The 23,766-nt window shown below is 38.6% G+C and overlaps 2 protein-coding genes across 2 annotated transcripts; one reads left to right on the forward strand and one right to left on the reverse strand.

The window, feature by feature from the left end:
* Positions 1 to 1,954: 1,954 nt before the first annotated feature.
* Positions 1,955 to 3,258, reverse strand: LOC116260610 (homeobox-leucine zipper protein ATHB-40-like). The gene is made up of 2 exons (XM_031639061.1): positions 2,775 to 3,258; positions 1,955 to 2,256 (listed from the first exon to the last, which is right to left on the reverse strand). Exons 1-2 carry the CDS (start codon positions 3,256 to 3,258, stop codon positions 1,955 to 1,957), a joined length of 786 nt encoding a protein of 261 aa, XP_031494921.1.
* Positions 3,259 to 3,993: 735 nt separating this feature from the next.
* Positions 3,994 to 4,566, forward strand: LOC116260611 (homeobox-leucine zipper protein ATHB-21-like). Its single transcript, XM_031639062.2, has one exon. The coding sequence runs from the start codon at positions 4,042 to 4,044 to the stop codon at positions 4,564 to 4,566; it is 525 nt and encodes a 174-aa protein (XP_031494922.1). The 5' UTR covers positions 3,994 to 4,041.
* Positions 4,567 to 23,766: the final 19,200 nt, after the last annotated feature.

Raw genomic sequence — 23,766 nt, forward strand, 5'->3', positions numbered from 1 at the left:
TTCTAGCACTGAAAGCCCTTGTAATTAGTCGTTTACCAATGGAAGACATGTTAAAAGAGAATCACCATTTCCCACCATTTTATAGAGGCAGGCATGTTAAAGTGATCGGCCACACTCCAACTGCCATCGCTCCAAACATGTCACTTGGTTGAGGGTGGATATGTAATTCCAAATGAAGAGATTGGAAGGAAAAGGAACATATGATCACTCATTTTCCTTTCTTCTCCTTTACCTCCCCATTCCTTTTCCTTCCTTTTCAGTCCATCCATTCCTTTCTCTCTTTTTCCGTTCATCCTCTGACACCATAAAAAGATAACTTAAGTGGTTCGACAAGAAAGGAAGAGAAGAGAGAAAGAGAGTCTCTATGTCCACGAGAATAAATTTTCTCTCTCAGTTTCTATGTTATTTTAACAGAGGTTCTATTATATATTTTGTGTGTACAACAATTTGTTCCTTCAGTTTCCTAATCTTTTGGATTCAGCGGTTCACAACAATTATCTCTTTACCTAAATTCAGCTTGTTAATATTGGTAATGACACCTCTAAAACCCTTAGTTTCCTTATCTTTTGGATTGTATGGTTTATAGCAATTATCTTCTTTCTTAAAATTCAGCTTGTTAATATTGACAATGACACTTGTAGAACCCTTAGTTTCCTCATCTTTTGGATTGTAAGGTTTATAACAATTATCTCATTTCCTAAAATTCAGCTTACTAAAATTGGCAATAACGCTCATATAGTTTATCAGTGATGGAGGCAGGGCTTTGTTCTCCCTCAAATTTTAAAAAATTCAAAAAACTATATGCAAATTTCAAAAAATTTAGTTTAGTGTAATAAAAGATTTTAAAATTTCTATTCAGCTCATGTTAAAATTTTGAAATTATTGTTTGGTTCTTGCAATGAAAAAAAAAACTGTTGTAGATTGCATGCTTTCCATCTTGAGCTGGATTCTTTTTCTTCAAGGGAGGTTTGATAGCCTTAGATTTGTAGATTAACCTGGCATGTTTTCACTAATGTGGCAAAAGATTCAGGATAAAACCCATGGTTCATTAAACTAAAGATCTATATATATATATATATATATATATATATATATATATATATATATATATATATATATATATATATATATATATATATGGAGAGAGAAAGAGACCTTGTAAAGCGGAGCCTTTAAGAGAGAAATTACGGCACTTCAAAAAAAAAAAAAGACCGGCATTAAATTCATGAGACCTTGCTCAATCGTTTGTGTTTCTAATTGCTCCTGCCAAAACAGAGTTAAATAAGCAGGAAATGGCGGAAAGGAGTGTCTCAGTTCTCCATCAAAAACCTTGAGTTGATACAAAACCTGAATATATCAACTGTTTGAAGATGAAAATATTCGAATTGTTAAAGATTTGTTTCGATGAACATTCCCAAAATCCAAGTTGCTTGTTTCCATTGCCAATAATGATCAGAAAAGGAGACTGTGAAATGAAGAATTCTGAGATGTTCTCGTCCACTGCTACTCATCCAGAGAGCCCTAAAGGCAGATTATGTATTACATTCTAATTGCCAACCTAATTGACAGGAAAATATTGAAATGAACTTCATTTAGACTTTTCGGTAGTTAGGAGAATTCATTTACAATATTGTGATCTGACTTGAATCTCCAATGTTAATGCACCATTATCAAAAGAGCTGCTTTTAGCAAACTACGATTTCTTGTGCACAATGAGAAGATTTCTCGACAGACTTATTACCCCTAAACTCATAATGGTTTTCGTGATCAGATGAAAATGTGAAAAAGACAACTATTGTTTAAGATATTATAAACCACAGCTGGGTCCAATTATTCGACTCCATTAGAGTAAGTACTAATTCAGTTATTTTTATTTCGCGTGTAGACGATGAAGAACTTCTCGTTTATATCTGCATTCAGATCACTAATAAGTAAAATCTGGATACGCTTGAATTTAATTTTTGTAGTATTGGGTTTTGGTTATTCCAAGCATGTGGTTCTTGTCGTAGGCCACATCTGAGAGGAGTATTTCATCTTTTGGCAGGTCGTCAGCATCCATAGAATAGATGCTGACGTTCTCCGGCGTGTACAAGAAGTGCTCCTGCTGGTCAACCTCAAAGTCTGCCGGAAACGCCTGCGGCGCGTCCATGGAGAATGATGAGCTTGGCCTGCAGCTTTTCTCTGAGAGCCTAGAAATCTCCTTCTCAGCCTCTGCCAGCATCTCTCTGACGACCCGCCAAAAGATGAAATACTCCTCTCAGATGTGGCCTACGACAAGAACCACATGAGAATATAGGGGACGTATAGAGTAGCCCTGCAAAGAGACCAGCCATTTCATTGAGATCATGAACGAGTTTGGGTTTTTGTGGAATAAAGCAGGTTTAGGCCATACTTAAAGAGCCGAGTTCGTGACCATGCTGATTAGAAAAGCTTGGCAACCTAAACTTTATATCAGATGATGATCACTGAAATACGAGTCGGAGAAACTATTTATATCCTCATCTTTTACAAGAAGTGGGTTCCTTGACAGGTTTCAGTTACTGAGAAATTGTTCTTAAAAAGCTTAAATTAAATCAAAGCAATCTTGTTGTTGTTTCTATTGTTGTACTTTTCACCGTAAAAGTAGGGGAAAAGAATGTAATGGGAACGACGGCCGGAATTTATAGCCTGTTTCAAACCATGTCTGAAACATTAAACCTGGTCTTAGCCCCTTAAACAAGTAATTTTTAGACTAATGTTGATACTGAAACGATGTTTTTGACAGTCATTAAGACTGACCTCCGATTCGAGCTTGCTCTTCTCTGAGTTGGCATTTTCATACAAGGACTCGAGCCTCTGGTACTCTTCCTCCAGCTGCTTGCTCTTCCAGCGGGCTCGCCGGTTCTGAAACCAGACGGCGACCTGACGGGGGTCGAGGCCGATCTCCATCGCGAGCCGAAGCTTCCTCTCAGACTGTAGCTTGTGCTCGTTGTCGAAGTTCTTGTCCACGAAATAGACTTGCTCTGCGCTGAGCCTGCGCTTCTTCATCTCTGCCGTGGCGTCGGACTTGGCCTTCTTGTTCCTTCGGCGCCTGGGCTTGGGCTCGTCCGCCGGACACTCGACGCTGCTGATGAGCCAGAAAGGGTCCATATCCCCTGATACAGTCGACTCTGCTAAGTTGGTGTGTGAGTTGGGGGCACCTTCTGGAAAGGGTGGACTCATGACAGGGTAGAAGCTAGAAAGGAGTGCCATCTGATCCTCGACGTGCTTCATATTCATGGCTTCCTACTTCAGATTGCCTCTGTACTACCATCTCGAGAGGGGATGGTCAAGACATGACAGGCCAAAAGCGACACCATCGTCGCTGAATTTATAGGGCTTCAGACACCAAAGTACACAAGCTTCCTCAAAATATCCAATCTATCCAGTTCAATTATTTTTAGCAACTACAAAAACCGCAGATATGCACGTATTCATGCATTGAATATATTTTAAATTTATATTTTAAATTCATATTTTTACATCCAAATTATCGAGCCCATTGGGTTAGCTCGATGCCTTTTTCTTTGGGCTCAGGCCTGAGCCCAATCGAATCATCGAATTCGAGGACCCACCGACTGTTGGGTATGATGCCCAACCTTAATTACATTTACAACCAATCACTTGGAAAAGATACACAGTTGTTCTTCTTACCTCCTTGGACTGATTTGGCATTAGTATGGTTCAACTTGAATACCATACTCTGTTCCTTATGATAACTCCCATAAAAATTTGAATCCAATAACCTGACCAACTGGTTAATTCATGCCTTTAAATTAAATTCAACAACAAGTAAGAAGTCAGTTTTCATCTTTTTTTTAACTGCAATTTTCCTTTTTAAGATGCTACCATTAAAAAAAAAAGGAACTGGATAGATTGGAGATTTTGAGGAAGCTTATGGGTACTTTGGTGTCTGAAGCCGTATAAATTCAGCGACGATGGTGTCGCTTTTGTCCTGTCTGTCATCTTCTTCACCATCCCCTCTCGAGTTGGTAGCACAGAGGCAATCTGAAGTAGGAAGCCATGAATATGAAGCACGTCGAGGATCAGATGGCACTCCTTTATAGCTTGTACCCTGTCATGAGTCCACCCTTTCCAGAAGGTGCCCCCAACCCACACACCATCTTAGCAGAGTCGACTTTTTCAGGGGATATGGACCCTTTCTGGCTCATCAGCAGCGTCGAGTGTCTGGCGGACGAGCCCAAGCCCAGGCGCCGGAGGAACAAGAAGGCCAAGTCCGACGCCACGGCAGAGATGAAGAAGCGCAGGCTCAGCGCAGAGCAAGTCAATTTCCTGGAGAAGAACTTCGACAACGAGCACAAGTTGCAGTCTGAGAGGAAGCTTCGGCTCGCGATGGAGATCGGCCTCGACCCCCGTCAGGTCGCCGTCTGGTTTCAGAACCGGCGAGCCCGCTGGAAGAGCAAGCAGCTGGAGGAAGAGTACCAGAGGCTCAAGTCCTTGTATGAAAATGCCAACTCAGAGAAGAGCAAGCTCGAATCGGAGGTCAGTCTTAATGACTGTCAAAAACATGGTTTCGGTCAAAATTAGTCTAAAAATTACTTGTTTAAGGGGCTAAGACCAGGTTTAATGTTTCAGACATGGTTTGAAACAGACAATAAATTCCGGCCGTCGTTCCCATTACATTCTTTTCCCCTACTTTTACGGTGAAAACTGAAACAGGCTCCTCTATACGTCCCCTATATTCTCATGTGGTTATTGTCGTAGGCCACATCTGAGAGGAGTATTTCATCTTTTGGCAGGCAGAGAAGGAGATTTCTAGGCTCTCAGAGAAAAGCTGCAGGCCAAGCTCATCATTCTCCATGGACGCGCCGCAGGCGTTTCCGGCAGACTTCGAGGTTGACCAGCACCGGAGGACGTCAGCATCTATTCTATGGATTGGAACAATTTCTATCCCAATCTCCTGTAATTGCTATATATTGGACCCGGTAATTTGGTATTCAGCGCACAATTTATATCCCAATCTCCTGTAATTCCTCCTGCCAAAACAGAGTTAAATAAGCAGGAAACGGCGGAAAGGAGTGTAGGAATCACTGGAATGGAATTTGGTTGGGAGTGGATGTATGTATCGTCGTGCAATAAATATAAAGCGAAGCAGTGCGTCACGGCCGAGTTTTTTTGAGCCTGCCCGGCATCGAAGGCATTCTCCAAAGCCCTCGGCCAGCCGACTCATTCTTAAGTTAGAGGAGGTATTCATCTTTTCTTCGGGACTCTGGACTAGACGAGGAGTGCAAAGCACTCGGCACACCATCACTCAGGTTTATCCCATTGTCGGTCATCGGCAAGCCGTGACCATGAGGCCCTGTCAAAACGTCGTCATTCCTCAGTAAGGCGGCCGACTATCGCGCTACTCGACGATGATCATTCACTTGCTAACCCTCGCGTGACTCTACGCGGTTGTGAAACGCAGCGTGTGCACCTACTGGGGGAATTGCTCCTAACCCACGCACACTCCATTGTGTATCCAAACACTATGCGTGGGGAATCCATTCGATTCTCCAACGACAGACTTGCACTTTCAAAGGGATCGTTGATCTTGATGCATTTATATGTCTTGTCGTCGCACCACCGCGCTGCACATTCCACGTGTATTGTTTTTTGCTTGACTCGACGTTCGATTGATCCCACATGCTTCCCGAGCTATGCTTAAGCTGGCCAAGTAACATATCCATCTATTAGCTTTGCCGACCCAACAGTGCGATTGTAGTTCAAAATATAATATTGTGAGTGACGACCACTCTAAACTTGAACTGGAGGATTTTTATCCCTTTACAATCAGCATGACGCGCACACCATTAATACAAGGCAAATCTATTATAGTTTAAGCAACACCGATTGTGCACGATGCACGGGAAAGCGATTTCTTACAATTAATTAACTTATGTTTTTGGTATGTTCTAAAAATTGAAACTTGTATGTATGTGATGTGCCTAATTCAATTTATGAACATTATTTTGGCTGACCGTGGAACACACAGTCGCGTCTAAAGGGTGGGCATCCGGCCGGGCCCGGGTTTCGGCCCTGGCTTGTCCCATTTAAAATAAAATAAAATTAATTATAAAATAATTTTTTAAATATAAAATACATTTATTAATAATAAATATATATTACTAAAATAAAAATAAAAAAAATAATTTTTTAATCTAAACGTGCTTAACCAGCCGGACGGAGCTAACCCAGGCCGGGTTATCGGGCCCGACCCTACGCCAGGCTTAACCCTGTCCACTGTATGTATGACTTCTTAAAGATTTCAGCTTGCAAATTAATATGGAGATGTATATCCTAGACCCGCTTCCAAATATGCCTATGTGTTTTCACCAACACATTTATACAGCAGCAGGAAAAAGCTAAAACTTTAATTGCGGCAGATACAAAAGTGAAAAAGATGTGGATAATAAATTCGACTATTTCGAAAGTTTGTCATTTAGTAGTGGTACAAGCCTATTTATAAAACACCTTTTTGTTAAATTGGTACACATACCATACCATAAACATGCGTCTTCCACCACTCCACATTCACCTCACTCAATATATATATATATATTATTCATGCCGTTTCAATGCAGTTGGTTTCATAAGAAAAGTATCTAAAAGTACGTTATTTCAGTAATGAAGACAAGAAATGACTACACAAAGTTTATGATATTTAAAGTTTTTAATAAAAATGTGCAATTTACATTATTTTCCAAGCTAACTCTAGGTTTGTTCAATTTCGATGCATGCGAATTAGGGACTCTAAAAATCAGAATAAATCAGTTTTTTTAATATCAAAAACATAATTCAAGTCTCTTTTCTTAAAGAATGTTCATGAACTGTTTTACATTATTAAATTTGTGTATATTTTAGTTTGTGAGGTTCTGTGTATATTTTCATATACACATATTTTGTTCTGTGACAAATATATAAATTTGTGACTTGAAAGGATTCATATTGCAAATAAAAGCCAGATTTAGGATGCAAATGGGTCTATAAGACCCAATTACCGACATGAAGTCAGATCTATTTAATTGGAATCAGTAAGACAAGCTAAAAAAATAAAAAAGATAATGTTATAGTATCTGAATCGTATGGGGTCGAAATCTGATTATGCCAATAGACAAGGAGAAGTCTTGACCAACAGGAACTGGATGTTTAGGTTGTGGCGGACACGCTTTTAGTAATTTTAAAAAGGACAGTGGACACTAAGAAACTTTTTTTTTTTTGAAGAACGAGGACAAAATAGTTAATATGATTTTTTTTTCTTTAAATTTTATACAGAAGGGCGAAGTAGGGAACACATCAAGGTTCTTCAACTTGGTCGGACCTACTCTGGTCCGGATCAGGATTGGAATCGAACTCATATATGTAACTGGGCACATTGATCTCATATTTGTCAGTTGGTTGAGGGTGGACATGTGATTTCAATCCCTCCCAAAATAAAGGGATTGGAAGGAAAAAGAAGGGATGACCATTCCCTTTCCTTTCTTCTCCTTTCCCTTTCCTTTCTTCTCCTTTCCCTCTCATTTCCTTCCCTTCATTTTCTCTTTCATCCATTCCTTTCTCTCATTTTTCCTTCATCCAAACGTAGCGTTAGGCTCTAACACCATTAAAGAGAGACAAAAAAAGAAATTAAGTGGTTCGATGAGAAAGAGAGAGAAGAGAGAGAGAGCCTCTTTGTCCACAATGATAAATTTTCTCTCTGAGTATCTATGTTATTTTGAGAGAGGTTCTAATATATATTATGTGTGTAGAACAATTTGTTGCATCGGTTTCTTAATCTTTTGGATTTAGCGGTTCACAACAATTATATCTATTGTTAATATTGGCAATGACACATGTAGAACCCTTTGTTTCTTTATCCTTTTGATTGTAAGGTTTATAACAATTATCTTCTTTCCTATTTTGATTGTAAGGTTTATAACAATTATCTTCTATCCTAAAATTCAGCTTGTTCACAACAATTATCTCTATTGTTAATATTGGCAATGACACATGTAGAACCCTTAGTTTCTTTATCTTTTTTATTGTAAGGTTTATAACAATTATCTTCTTTCCTAAAATTCAGCTTGTTAATATTGGCAATGACACCTGTAGAACCCTTAGTTTCCTTATTTTTTGGATTGTAAGGTTTATAACAATTATCTCATTTCCTAAAATTCGACTTACTAACATTGGCAATTACGCTCATATAGCTTATCAGGGATGGAGGCAGGGGCCTTGTTCTCCCTCAAATTTTAAAAAATTCAAAAAACTATATGCAAATTTCAAAAAATTTAGTTTAGCGTAATAAAAGATTTTAAAATTTCTATTTCAGCTCATGTTAAATTTTTGAAATTATTATTTGGTTCTTGCAACGAAAAAAAACTGTTTTTGATTGCATGCTTTCCATCTTGAGCTGGATTCTTTTTCTTCAAGGGAGGTTTGATAGCCTTAGATTTGTAGATTAACCTGGCATGTTTTCACTAATGTGGCAAAACGATAAAACCCATGGTTCATTAAACTAAAGATATATATATATATATATGGAGAGAGAAAGAGACCTTGTACTCCCATTAAATTAAAAGAGTTACATGATTGATTGTGAGTTTCTTACGCATCAGTGGCGGGCAATAACACTAAGAATGGTGGATTGTTCAGGTTTTCATAGCATCTATGGAGTGCTTCGATGCTCAAATTGGTTATTCAACAACTGGAAAAGGTGTTCTCTAAAATTGATCTCAAATCAGTGTATCAGCAGTTGAGAATATTATTGAAGTTACTCACATCTTGGCGTTGTGTGGATCTCATGAACATGAATGCATGTAGAAGTGTCATGGTCACTCATTGTTTTTAGCTTTTTTATTTATATGAAGTATAGAATTCATTGAGTCTTGGCAAATGTCGCAATGATCTTGTGGCTATCACTTAAACTATTAATTCTGGTTGATGAAGTTGGGAAGCTAAAAGAATTTTTAAAAAAATCACAATATTTAGAATATCATTGTGCAGCAAGTTTACTTACATGTTTGATGGTGGTTTTTAAGTTTTTTTTTTTTTCTCTTTCCTGCGTCCTAAGTTAGTGTTTGATGATATGAGGTAGCATTGTAAGGTAAACATATGGTCTTAGTAGTGTGAATCTTACGTCAGCATTACATGTAAAAAACAGGTTGGATGGATCGAGGATATCCGACTTTGAATCCATGAATCTGAAATTCTGGTGATTTCATATCATTGTGGATCTCAAATCCATGGTGAAACAAGGAGGATTTAACCTTTCCTTAGACCTATGGTTTTTCAATGTAAAACAGATTTTACAATTGTAAATCTAAAATCTACCGTTTATTTAGACAGTAGATCTCTCCTGCCCCTGTGGACAGGCTTTTACGGACAACATGCAGCTTTCGAGATTCGACGGAGACGCCACCAAACTAGAGCAAGTCCACTGGCCGGCTCCACCATTCCAAGCAGGGGCTGTCCGAGCCAACCATGTGACTTGTTCTCTCTCTATGCATCCTTTCATTGGGAATGATGGTTCAAAATATCACATTATTGATCAATCAGCATAGCTTGAAAAATAATGGTTAAAATTTATAGATATAAATCTACACCAAATGTATCTTTCAAATCATCAATTAAGTTATGCAAAAAGATAAGGAAGACCATTGGATGAAACTGAAGGAGGCTGCTTTTCAAGTATGAAATGAAACATTTGGTTCGAAAACATGCTGTCTATATTGACTTTGAAATATTTGAAAAGTCTAATCTATAAATCAAGCATTTTAAAATAAAAAAATTATTTTTATGTTCTTTTATATATGTTGAAAAATATATGTTCCGGTGCATTTTAAACATCAAATGTTTGTTGTCGAGGGAACGCATAATTGTTTTCTGGTTTACATCAAGCAGGACCCAATAGACAAACAGACTTGTTCAGCTTCTTCACTTAGCATTGTGTTGTAGAAGAGGGTGTGAAACAAATCAATCACGTTCATTATGTGCTCGAGGTTGGCCTTTTAACACCATAGGACCTCACCAAGAAAGAAGGTGAAGGAAATGGGCTTGCTTTAGAGATCTACCAGAGAGAGGGTTGCCAGCCATATGAGTATTATTATCTAATAAATACTTCAATGGCTCGGATTCCTCACACATGCACTTCATTGTTTTACCTGAGGCCCAGCAGCAGCAAACTAAACCGACTTAAGAGATTGGATTTGAATTGGGTATCTGATGCCAAATGTAGATTCAACGAAGAAAAAGTTATAATAGAATCAAATCCGGCTTTTAAATTCAGATTCCTTAAACCCCAGTCTCAATAGTTTGATTTGATATCCAATCTAAATCTGATATATTGACATCAGTATGGTAGATGAAAAAAAAAAAAAAAAAACTTTTATCAACAAGTGATGTTCAAAGAAAGGAAAAGAAAAGTGGCTCCAAACTGAAGTCCTACTTTTGAAAGTACTTGTCCCTTCGCATTAGTTGGCTGGTCTTTCAATAAAAGACTTATCAACTAAGCCTAGAGTCCGGCTGGGCAGCCGCTGGGTGCCTGGTACTCGACCCGACCCGTTAAAGATTTAAGAAAATAAATTTTTTTATTTTTTAATAATATATATTTATTATTAACAAGTATATTTTAAATTTAAAAAATTTATTTTATAATTAAAAAATATTTTTTATTTTTAAACGGCCCGGACTGACCGGCCCTATGCCACCCTTAGTTGGAGTGGGGAGCTTATCATTTGGGTTGCGACTCATACCACAAAAAAAAAAAAAAAAAAAACTATTGTGTTTTTTTCTTCTCTTTTTTTCTTTTTTATTTTCTTCATGCTTCAAAGTGTAAGAGTGCCTCGTTCCAGGGTTAGTTTGGAATTACAACAAAAGAAAAAGATTTGGAGACAGATAAATAAAAAAATAATTTACGAAAAGTGCGTTATAACGACATGCATCCTCCGCGGTAAGAGAGAGAGAAAGAAAGATACAAGAAAGCGTCCAACACGCAGAGGAATGCAATATGGGACGCAAAGAAAGGATCAAGGAAAAATCATTCGAAGGAGGTAAGCACCAAAGTCTTGAACTGAACCATCATTGCCGCTTCTCTTTATTTTCTCTACTTGTTGCGCTTCTTGGTGTCTTTCTTACTGTCATAGAATCATCAAACGAAACCTGCTTCTTCAATCTCCATCGAATCTTTCTTCTTTTGCGGTGCGCTGGTGGCTGATTTCTTAAATGAATCCTAGTAATTAACCTGCTTATTTTAGTTTTTTCTTCGGTTTTTCGCTTTGTTTTTTTTCTTTGCTAATGTCTTGTGGCTGTTCGTCATTCTATTTCAAATTCTTGGTTGACCTTTTGAACCGGTTCTTGCGTGTAGAAAATTCAAGAGGACAGCACGGTCTGGTCTGCTGACGATCAAAACATGTCAGGTGTTTCAACCAAGCGCTTTTTATATGCTTCACACTCGCCCGCCATTCCTCTCAGGAGTCTGGTCCTGGTCGCGGCCGCAATCCTCTGCGAGTACCTGAAAGTAATTAAGCAACTATTAGGCTTTTTCCGACCAACTGTTCATGAAGCTTCTGTTGGCTGTTTTAATCCGCAAATATGTGACTATAATTTTTTATCCTAACCGTAAATATAGTGCAGTTCATCTATTGTACATATACTTCTTATACCAGTCCTTTCTAACTGGAAATACGTGCATACATGGGATTAATGGCTGCTCAGGTGTACTTCCCTTGCTGCTTCAAGTTTGGCAGAGGGCAGCTTTGTTGCTTAATCGGATTCGGCTCACACACTGATCTGGCAGATAGACTTGGAGACCAACGGTCACCTGCTTCAATGCCAATGTCGCCCAGCCTCCTGGTCAGAGGCACAGCTCGGACCCCAACACTGTTCCTGCTCAACAGCCATCATGGTTCAGCTGCCTCTAACACTCGGCAGCTTCCATGGTTCAGCTGCCTCAGGTGCCCTCTGTTCATATAGATCTGGACAGTTCGCTGGCTTCTTCCTCTACAGTTTGATCATTCCCCATCTGAATCTGATGCATTTGAACAGCGTCCGAATCAAGCAGAAGCTCAACAAATGTTATCCTTATCAGTTCCACGTACAGGTGCGAAGAACAGTCCAACCAATCTGCCTCCATCAAAAAGTGAGCACAGACATAATGTAGCTTCTACTGATGATAGTATGTAGCTGTACTTGCATTAGTGTTTTTCTAACTGTTGTTGCAATTTAGAATTACAGAAGCTCTAATTCATGATGACATCCATGTGAAAAGTTTAAGGTCGTTCCAAGAGTTCATCACCTGAATTGCTTTTTCCTGCTGCCATTGGTAATGGGCAAGAGAGAAAGCACCTGCGGTTTTACACCAGTAACGTTATGTCTTGGACTTTCATAAATGAAACCATCAGTTTATTATGGACGTTTCTATTTTTATTTGAAATTATACATAGTGATGAGCCGATTATAGCTAATTATAAAATTAAATATGATACCGGATTATTTTATTTGTAACCATGTAATTTTTCTAGTTTCTGGTCCAGTTGATCCCTACTGGGCCTAATCTACTTTCTTTCTTGATGGATTCAGTTGTTCTTGGATATGAATTGTTGAGTATTAATATCTCTTATTATTGAGTTGGATTTAGAGGAGAATCACGACACCCACAAATATTAATGCGGTGCAAGACGTTTGGATTGCGATCGTTGAGCTTAATTTTTCAAATCGATCTCATTTTTTCCTAATTTTAGATACCCCAACCCAATATCAATATCTCTCAATGCCAAGAGATTGGGAGAGATGTTGAATCGATCGATGCAGAATTCATGTCTAATAATTAAAAAAGAACAAGAGGCGATCGTCCTTAAAGAAGAGAGAAGAGAAGAGAAAGTCCTACCATCTACCACGCAGTTCAAGGTGATCCCACTTTCAACTTCACGCCGTTCCAATTTAATGGCCAACAAATATTCCATCTAAGCGCATGTTTATGGTATGGTATCTGTAGCAATTTAACAAAAGGGTGTTTGCGAAATAGTCTTGTACCACTACTAAATGACAAACTAGGGAAATAGTCTCATTTATTATCCACTTCTCTGTATCTGAAGTTTTAGCTTTTTCCTGCTTGCTGCTTGATTTATTGACTGGACCGCTAGATCCAGAAGGAGTGATAATAATAATAGGGCCAGGTTTACCGAAAGCTTCAATTTTAACAAACCAACGTTTTCAAAATGTGAATAATCACAAAAATCAATCACGCCTCAAGAAAAGAAACCGCCTCTTGGCTTGGTCAACCATGAGGACTGGAGATCAAAAGCAAGAGAGAGAGAGATAGAAGAGAGAGTTCAGTTGAACTCTAAGCGGACGGATGATAAGTGGAAACATATTTTGATGGTGGGCAGCCCTTGAGTGGAAAGGAAGCCTATCCTGAATACGACAACGATCGAGTGAGTATGTTATGTGTATTATGTAGCGTAGCTAAATAGTCACCATCTTTTCTCTTTCACAATTTGCTTTTTCAGTTTCTAAGCATGCATGCATGCGCACACACAAACAAACGTAAACCAATTTACACGGCAACCACTCTTTTCTCTCTCACTTCCCTTTCGAACTCTCTTACGCTTCTCACAGCCAAAAAACACATGTCCCTCCCATTCCTTTCGAACGTATTTTCAAGTGCCCAACAGCTAAACTTCCTCCTGAACAACAAAAATTTGTCCTCCTTCCTTGAAAAGTGTTTTCAGCTACCCACTAGCCGAACTTCCTGAACAGACAAAAATTTGTCTACCTTCATGTGTTTTCAGGTACCCCTTATTGTAATGGTTTGATGATCTGAACAAGTGATTTCTCCTTCAGGAAGTGCAGCTAATAATGGAGGACAGCCATTTTATCTGCTCATTTTATGGAAAGACGGGCCATTTAACAAAGCAATGCAAACTATAATATAAGCCAACCATAATCCACCATAATCTGTCCCCTTACAGTTTTCCTTATTTCTTAAGATTATTAATTAATATGTTTTCAAGGTTTCAGTTACATAATTTTATGATTTTGGCACAACGTACGTGATGTTGATTGCCGCATTCACATCAAATTTTAAATGCTTATTAACATTCAAAGTCCAAAGTTCAAACATATAATCCTGCTTTTGAGATAAACTCTTGTGAGTAAACTCTGTCATTCCAGTGACTTTCCTGGCTAAGGTTCAGGTTTTTTACCCGACCCGGCCTGGTTAATAACGGGTCGGGCTCGGGGCCCTTGACTGAGGGCCCGAGAAGAATTTGATGTGAATGCGGCAATCAATATTGGGCAGTGGCAGTATATATGTTCTCAGTATATATGTTCTATCGTTCGAAATAATTCGACCAGTCGGCAGCTTTCCTTCTCAAGGTACTGTCTCTCATTTGTTCTTTCTTTTTCTTTTTTTTGTCTTCTTCTTCTTCTTCTTCTAAGCTTTGATGGCTTGTGCAGGATTGGGCAGACATCAGAATAACAGCGACAAGAAGAACCATGAAGAGATCATAAAGCTGGCGGCCAAATTTAAATGGCAACAGTGTCCCAAATGCAAAATCTATATTGAGAAAGTAGGGGGCAGCAACCACATCACTTGCAGGTGTGGTTGCAGCTTCTGCTACAAATGTGGCGCAAGATGGGCGTATCACCGATGTCAATCCTGAGAAGAGCCGACAATCCAGGCCACTATGGGAACTCTCTTGTTGATCAGACGGAAGGCATTAGGCAGCGTTGTTTGGAGAATGGCACTTTTGACAGATGTCCTCGTTGGTCGAACTGCAGCATCGTCGTCCTCATCTCATGGATTGAAGCCTCAACTGGAAGAGGTTTACACAGTTTTACCGTTTGTATTAAATAAATAAGGATTCCCCTTCTTGGTGCATGGTTGAATGTATTTTTCGTTCTTCCTTTCAAATAATATGTGACCAAATAAGGTAAGCGTCTACGTAAATAAAAGAATGTTTGATGGAAAAAGTGGAATGAGAATAGCCATTTCTTCTTGCTACTTCGCAGAGGACGCGACGCCGATGGGCCGGTCGCTGGTGGTCGCATAGAAATTGATGTTCCTTTCGACTTGTCTCTCTGTCTTTCTTCCGTGGACCAGACCACGGTCACACACATGCGAGACCACCGCACCAGCACTGCAGCATCACCCACCGAGCAGCGACCGGCCCATCGGCTTCGCGTCCTCTGCGAAGTAGCAAGAAGAAATGGCTTTTCTCATTCCACTTTTTCCATCAAACATTCTTTTATTTACGTAGACGCTTACCTTATTTGGTCACATATTATTTGAAAGGAAGAACGAAAAATACATTCAACCATGCACCAAGAAGGGGAATCCTTATTTATTTAATACAAACGGTAAAACTGTGTAAACCTCTTCCAGTTGAGGCTTCAATCCATGAGATGAGGACGACGATGCTGCAGTTCGACCAACGAGGACATCTGTCAAAAGTGCCATTCTCCAAACAACGCTGCCTAATGCCTTCCGTCTGATCAACAAGAGAGTTCCCATAGTGGCCTGGATTGTCGGCTCTTCTCAGGATTGACATCGGTGATACGCCCATCTTGCGCCACATTTGTAGCAGAAGCTGCAACCACACCTGCAAGTGATGTAGTTGCTGCCCCCTACTTTCTCAATATAGATTTTGCATTTGGGACACTGTTGCCATTTAAATTTGGCCGCCAGCTTTATGATCTCTTCATGGTTCTTCTTGTCGCTGTTATTCTGATGTCTGCCCAATCCTGCACAAGCCATCAAAGCTTAGAAGAAGAAGAAGAAGAAGAAGACAAAAAAAAGAAAAAGAAAGAACAAATGGGAGACAGTACCTTGAGAAGGAAAGCTGCCGACTGGTCGAATTATTTCGAACGATAGAACATATATACTGAGAACATATATACTGCCACTGCCCAATATTGATTGCCGCATTCACATCAAATTCTTCTCGGGCCCTCAGTCAAGGGCCCCGAGCCCGACCCGTTATTAACCAGGCCGGGTCGGGTAAAAAACCTGAACCTTAGCCAGGAAAGTCACTGGAATGATAGAGTTTACTCACAAGAGTTTATCTCAAAAGCAGGATTATATGTTTGAACTTTGAACTTTGAATGTTAATAAGCATTTAAAATGTGATGTCAATGCGGCAATCAACATCACGTACATTGTGCCAAAATCATAAAATTATGTAACTGAAACCTTGTAAACATATTAATTAATAATCCTTTTACCTTGGCTAAGTCCACATCTCTGATGATGTCATGGATAACCACCTCTCAGTCTGCACCAAAAGGGAAATGGAATGTTCCAGACAAGCACTAACAACAAATTTAGAGAAAAGCAGCTGTTGCACGCAAATGAGAATGCAACCTGTATCTACAGAACCACAATGTCTAGTGATTTCATGCATCTCCGATAATGTTAGACCACCAAGTCTTGAGACAGATGAGAACACAAATAGAGCAGTGTCATGGCTTTGGAACCAAAAGAGCGTCGGATAGAAAAAAAGGAAAATTGTATTAATGAAACATATGTTCTTATAATACATGTTCTAGAAATACCATGACGTAAATATAATTACACCAATGAGGTATCCTATTTCCTGAAATAATAATATTATACTTTTCTAAATCGTGCATTAATTTAAAAACATGTGTTTCAATAACATAATATTCTTCTTATCAAACACCCTCTACGGTTTTCGTGTCGGCACATTTATACAATTTCCTTGACATCAGTACTTTATCGCCATGGTGGTACGAAGCGTTGGCGATTTTCAAATCCGGAGCTGCATGCATGGTAAACGCGCGGAAATTTTTAGCACTAATTGAACATGGTACCTTCTCGTGCCATGTTGCGATCAAATTTGGCTTAAAATGAGAAAGCAGGCGCGATGAATAGGGCTGTAGTTCATTTACTTGGAGATGAAACAGAAACCTACAAGCAGACGGTTTCAATACTATATTTACTTAAAGTATTGCTTTGGTTAACCTTTTTCTTTGATGTCACGGCATAATACTGCATAATTGTGTGAACTGCATATATCTAACTGCATATTAAAATAATTGTGTGAAGCTGGTGTGGGCAACTGCCCACACCAGCCACCAGGTGGCTCCCCCACTGGGAGTATCTCACTGCCTAAGCAAGAGCTGATCAATTACTTACATTGTATTCACAACAAATTTCTTTTATTAACGCAGCTGGAGTTCTGAGAGCACCTTATCAAGTTACGTCTTGAAACTTACCTTAGGTGTCCAACTCTTAGCTTCCATCAACTAAAGGTCCATAACTTGAACTCCACACATTCAAATTCCTTTTCTCCTTTCCTAAAAAGATCAGTATTTCAAACTCATGTTCGTTGTATGCTCTCCCCACACTGCAAAACTCCAGGGTTAGTATTTCTTGCAAGGCACTTAGACATGCCTAAACATGTATAAAATATGAGCCTTTAGAAAAAAGTGAGGCAAAGAAGCTATCGCAAACAGAATAGATAACAATAACACTATAACAGATATTCACAGGAAAAGAATAAAAATAAAAAATAAAACAAAAAATTTTAAACCCTTGAGTAATAAGCTATCAAGCCTTTCCTACCTTTTTCTTCTTGTCTTTGCAGAGGAAGGCCTCTAAAGGAATTCTTTTCACCCCCTAGATTTTCAATAGAGGCTCTTCCCCGAGCCACCACACATGGGCTCCATTTCATTGTCATATGTTTTCTCTCTCTAGAGTTCTAGGATGACAAACACATTCTACTTGTGCACATTTCTAAGTTTTACCTGCATCCCGTTTGTATTTCAGATGCATTCGTAAAGACCACCCAGACTTGAGCTAATTTAACGAATGGGTACTCATTTTTCATAGAACATGACACTTCGAATTAATAATATAACATGTAGGAGCAACAGCAGCATATTAGCACATCAAAACATGTAGCTTTCCATTATTGAGCTTACACCATGTCAGCCCATGTGAAAGGTCTGAGTCCCTTCACAATATTGCTCATCGATAAGTAGCTTCAGTAGTACTTCTCCATTATTTCCTTTGCTTACTGGTTCTTTCTCTAAAAGGCCCCGATTCAGGTCGGATGACTTGAGTTCTGAACCGGGTCAGATAAAACCTTGACAGTCTAGCTAGCTCCTAGAAGCCCTCACATGGAGATGAATAACTGCACCGTGTCTACATTAGTGAAATCACTATTAATAACTATAAAATGAGCAGATAAAATGGGTGTCCTCCATTATTAGCTGCACTTCCTGAAGGAGAAATCACTTGTTCAGATCATCAAACCATTACAATAAGGGGTACCTGAGAACACCTGAAGGTAGACAAATTTTTGTCTGTTCAGGATGCTCGGCTAGTGGGTAGCTGAAAACACTTTTCAAGCAAGGAGGACAAATTTTTGTTGTTCAGGAAGTTTAGCTGTCGGGCACTTGAAAATACGTTCGAAAGGAATGGGAGGGACATCTGTTTTTCGGCTGTTAGAAGCGTAAGAGAGTTCGAAAGGAAAGTGAGAGAGAAAGAGTGGTTGCCGTCTAAATTGGTTTACGTTTGTTTGTGTGTGCGCATGCATGCATGCTTAGAAACTGAAAAAGCAAATTGTGAAAGAGAAAAGATGGTGACTATTTAGCTACGCTACATAATTCGATCTCATGTGACTGCGTTTTACGGACTGCCGGGTATTATCACTCGTTCTGGATCTAGAGGTGCAGTCAATAAATCAAGCAGCGCAGGGTCGAGGTTCTGGTGGTTCCGTTCGGTCGGAGATGAAAGCAGGAGGGAACCGTTTGTTTTGAACCTCACTCGATCGAAAAGATATTCCAATGTGAAATGCTCGAAGAACATGTCGATACAAAGTATTGTAAGTAAATGGATCCCGAGTAGAGTCATTCTTTGATGAATGATCACTATAAAACAGACTTAATAAAACTTTATCAATCCTTTTTTCTCTTGTCAAGGTGAAGAACTGCACTAGGAATTCTCTCTCTTCATCATCAATCCCATATATTTCAGATCTAACCTCTCTCCTTTCATGTACAGTTGAGAGTAGTGCAACATTGTTTGTGTGCACGAAGCACGAAGAAGTTCCAGTGGAAAGGTATGGCGCTCCTTATATGAACAAGGTTATTTTGTTGTTTTCAATGGCAACATAAGACGTGAAACTTGTCCTAATTGTATACACAAGGTAGGCCAGACACGCGTCATATGGGCCCTACACATATAATATTCAAGGCCTTTTCTAAGTTTAAAGATGCTTTGAAGTTGCACTTCTCTTGTTAGACGTTTGTTCTTTCATTTGCTTTTGCTTAACCAGTTTGAGCCTGTCCTTCTCATTACTGCAAATAGAGTACGTGAGTGCCGAGTTTGTTCGATCTCCTTAAATTCCCTGCCTTCCTAGGTAAAATTCTTCAACCATCCACGGTCGCTACCACCTGTAAAAATGTACAACGGATCTGCCCAACATAAAGTACTTCTTTGGACCTAACTCTCTGAGAAATAATATAATTCGTTCCAAAACAAGTTCTAGCATATACTTGTTGATTACCCTTTCGAAACTTTTCATAAATATTCAGAAACTTTGCTTTGAAAAGATTGAAAGTATCATATCTTAACCAGCATATCCACTAATCAAAACTTTCGAGTGGGCAGGGACCTGCTGCTCGGTAGAGAGTTGAAGATCCCACCCAACCTTTTGAGGGTGCTACTGCTGCTGTCAGTGACTTCTTTTTTGCACACAAGTGGTTAATGCCTTTACTGACCACTATCAACCCCCACTCCAAGCCATTGGGCTAGCCCATTTGGAGGACACTAACCGAAATTCAAAAGACTTCTCGTCTTCCAACAACTCCAAGGCCTTATATACTCATCTGTGTAAGGTTTATCCATCCATAGGCGCTGTAGAAATATATCATCATTCTAACAGACTTAAGTGAAATATTGTAGATCTCGATCTGGCCACTAATGGATGCCTGATTATATAGGCTCCCATTCCTTTCGAACGTATTTTCAAGTGCCCAACAGCTAAACTTCCTGAACAACAAAAATTTGTCCTCCTTCCTTGAAAAGTGTTTTCAGCTACCCACTAGCCGAACTTCCTGAACAGACAAAAATTTGTCTACCTTCAGGTGTTCTCAGGTACCCCTTATTGTAATGGTTTGATGATCTGAACAAGTGATTTCTCCTTCAGGAAGTGCAGCTAATAATGGAGGATAGCCATTTTATCTGCTCATTTTATGGAAAGACGGGCCATTTAACAAAGCAATGCAAACTACAATATAAGCCAACCATAATCCACCATAATCTGTCCCCTTACAGTTTTCCTTATTTCTTAAGATTGGTACATCATTGTAGATGTAATACCTACTAAACCTAACGATTCGGTAAGACACAGTAAATGAAGAAATGATGTGATGTGGGTTTTATTAAACTCAATGTGGTTTTCTATTGAACCTGTGCAGCGAGCTTTTAGAACGGCAGCTCTCAAACCAGTTGGTCTATAAGGAACCAGGTACAGATCACTCCTTAAACTCACTTGCTTGAGTTCAAGAGACACAACTAAACAGAAGTCCATGAATCACAACTTTGCAGAATAAACACAAACCAAACCTTACGCCTACATAGCACCACTCTCTGAATACTGACCCAAAAGAACATCTACACTTGCCCCAAGCTCATATCTCAACACTCAGAACTTACAAGCCAACTTTGCTATGACCCAACAATTGGCCAACTCTTTGCCCAACCAAATGCATCATGGACATAACAAATTAGGTATAACATTTTTGTTGCTAACCTTTTCAAGGTCAAAAACTTAGCCATCTCAAAAAAATTTCAAATCACCAGGCCAACCTTTCCTATTCTTTGCCCAAGCAAATGCATCATGGACATAACAAATTAGGTACAACATTTTTGTTGCTAACCTTTTCAGAGTCAAAAACTAAGCTGTCTCAACAAATTTTCAAATCACCAGGCCAACCTTTCCGAATAGGAACCTTAATGCACTTGCTATCAATCATTTATTTGTTCTCATCATGATCGAGGCTAGCAAAACATAAAGGAAAAATAAAAATGAAACAAAATATACTAGAAAAAATATTTACACCTCTGGAGGAGGACATGCAGCCATTTTCCATTTAATTGAGCTGTCAGATTCTACAACACGATGTTCTGTTTGTACTGAAATCTAAGTATATGACAGATGTATTATCTTTGGTTCTCAAAGTTCTTGCTTCGTTCAACACTAATTTAGCTATCAACTCTGCTATATTCTCTTGATCTGCTACGTCATATGTTTCTCTGTACTGCACATGCCATCCCAGAATCATTTTAATCGAATGCAATAATTATAGTTCAAAGTTCGACAATGGCACAAAATTAATTACCTGAAGAATTAGTTGGTTTGCTTTCTTTATGCTAAGAACGTCCCAAAGGCCATCGCTGCAATAAAGAACAGTAAAAATAGTATGAAACTATGCCTTGCATAATCAGCAAAGAAATGGCCACAGCAGTCGGTCAGAGTTGGGGCTGAATATTAGACAGAAAAGGTCCATGTATATGATAGAGATATGAAGAGAACTTGCTCTAACCATGTCAGGCAAGTCCCTGACATGCAAACCCACACTTTGATGCATCAGGTCCTTAGCTGGACAAGGACCCTGTAAAGCTCAACTGCACTCAGGAGTCAAGTGGTATCCAAATCTTGTGACCAAAAAAGGATCATGGAGGAGGGATCAACTTCAACAACAAAAACTCGATGAATAAAATATGAGCCTTTAGAAAAAAGTGAGGCAAAGAAGCTATCGCAAACAGAATAGATAACAATAACACTATAACAGATATTCACAGGAAAAGAATAAAAATAAAACAAAAAACAAAAAATTTTAAACCCTTGAGTAATAAGCTATCAATCAAGCCTTTCCTGCATTTTTCTTCTTGTCTTTATAGAGGCTCTTCCCCGAGCCACCACACATGGGCTCCATTTCATTGTCATATGTTTTCTCTCTCTAGAGTTCTAGGATGACAAACACATTCTACTTGTGCACATTTCTAAGTTTTACCTGCATCCCATTTGTATTTCAGATGCATTCGTGAAGACCACCCAGACGTGAACAATTGACAAATTGCTGCCCAATTCAATTTATGAACATTATTTTGGCTGACCGTGAAAACACAGCCCCGTCCACTCTATGTACGAAGCCTTCAATATCTGAATCAGAAGAAGATGCGTATCACCTCTTAAATCATTTCAGCTTGCAAATTAAATATGGACATGGATATCCTAGACACGCTTCCAAATATGCCTATGTTTTTTCACCAACACACTTGAACAGCAGCAAGCAGGAAAATGCTAAAACTTTAGATACATAGAAGTGGAAAATAAATGAAACTATTTCGAAAGTTTGTCATTTAGTAGTGGTACAAGACTATTTCGAATATATATATATATATATATATATATATATTATTAATGCCGTTTCAATGCAGTTGGTTTCATAAGAAAAATATCTAATAGTACGTTATTTCAGTAATGAAGACAAGAAATGACTAACCAAAGTTTATGATATTTAAGGTTTTTAATAAAAATGTGCAATTTACATTATTTTCCATGCTAACTCTAGGTTTGCTCAATTTCGATGCATGCGAATTAGGGACTCTAAAAATCGAAATAAATCAGTTTTTTTAATATCAAAAACATAATTCAAGTCTCTTTTCTTAAAGAATGTTCATGAACTGTTTTACAATATTAAATTTGTGTATATTTAGGTTCTGTGTATATTTTCATATACACGTATTTTGTTATGTGACAAAATATGTAAATTTGTGACTTGAAAGGATTCATATTGCAAATAGAAGCCAGGCTTGAATTTAGGATGCAAATGGGTCGATAAGATACAATTACCAACATGAAGTTAGATCTATTTAATTGGAATCAGTAAAACAAGCTAAAAAATAATAATAATGTTATAGTATCTAAATATGTATGAAGTCGAAATCTGATTACGCCAATAGACAAAGAGAAGTCTTGACCAACAGGAACTGGACGTTTAGGTTGTGGCGGACACGCTTTTAGTAATTTTAAAAAGGACAGTGGACACTAAGAAGTAAGAACTAAGAAGCTTTTTTTTTTTTTTTTAAGGACGAGGGCAAAATAGTTAATATGATTTTTTTCTTTAAATTTTATATGAAAGGGCGAAGTAAAGGGAACACATCAAGATTCTTCAACTTGGTCGGACCTACTCTAGTTAGGATTGAAATGGAACTCATATATGTAAATGGGCACAGTGATCTCATATATGTCAGTTGGTTGAGGGTGGACATGTAATTCCGATCCATCCCAAAATGAAGGATTGGAAGGAAAGGAACGGATGATCATTCCCTTTCCTTTTTCTCCTTTCCCTCTCTATTTTCTTCCCTTCTTTTTCTCTTCCATCAATTCTTTTTTGTTTTTTTCCCTTCATCCAAACATAGCATTAGGTTTTGACACCATAAACAGTAGGACAAAAAAGAAATTAAGTGGTTCGACAAGAAAGAGAGAAGAGAGAGAGAGAGAGAGCCTCTGTGTCCCTGAGGATAAATTTTCTCTCAGTTTCTATGTTATTTTGCGAGAGGTTCTATTATATACTATGTGTGTACAACAATTTGTTCCCTCGGTTTCCTAATCTTTTGGATTCAGTGGTTCACAATAATTATCTCTTCTCCTAAATTCAGCTTCTTAATATTGGCAATGACACCTGTAGAACCCTTAGTTTCCTTATCTTTTGAATTGTAAGGTTTATAAC

Source organism: Nymphaea colorata, chromosome 9 (assembly GCF_008831285.2).
Source record: "Nymphaea colorata isolate Beijing-Zhang1983 chromosome 9, ASM883128v2, whole genome shotgun sequence".
Lineage (NCBI taxonomy): Eukaryota > Viridiplantae > Streptophyta > Magnoliopsida > Nymphaeales > Nymphaeaceae > Nymphaea > Nymphaea colorata.

Excerpts from the sequence above, each read along its gene's own strand:
- LOC116260611 (XM_031639062.2), top strand. The coding sequence starts at position 4,042 with ATGAATATGAAGCACGTCGAGGATCAGATGGCACTCCTTTATAGCTTG.
- LOC116260610 (XM_031639061.1), bottom strand. The coding sequence starts at position 3,258 with ATGAATATGAAGCACGTCGAGGATCAGATGGCACTCCTTTCTAGCTTC. Across the intron at positions 2,257-2,774 it reads CAAGCTCGAATCGGAGGTCA|AGGAGTATTTCATCTTTTGG; the intron begins GTCTTAATGACT and ends GCCACATCTGAG.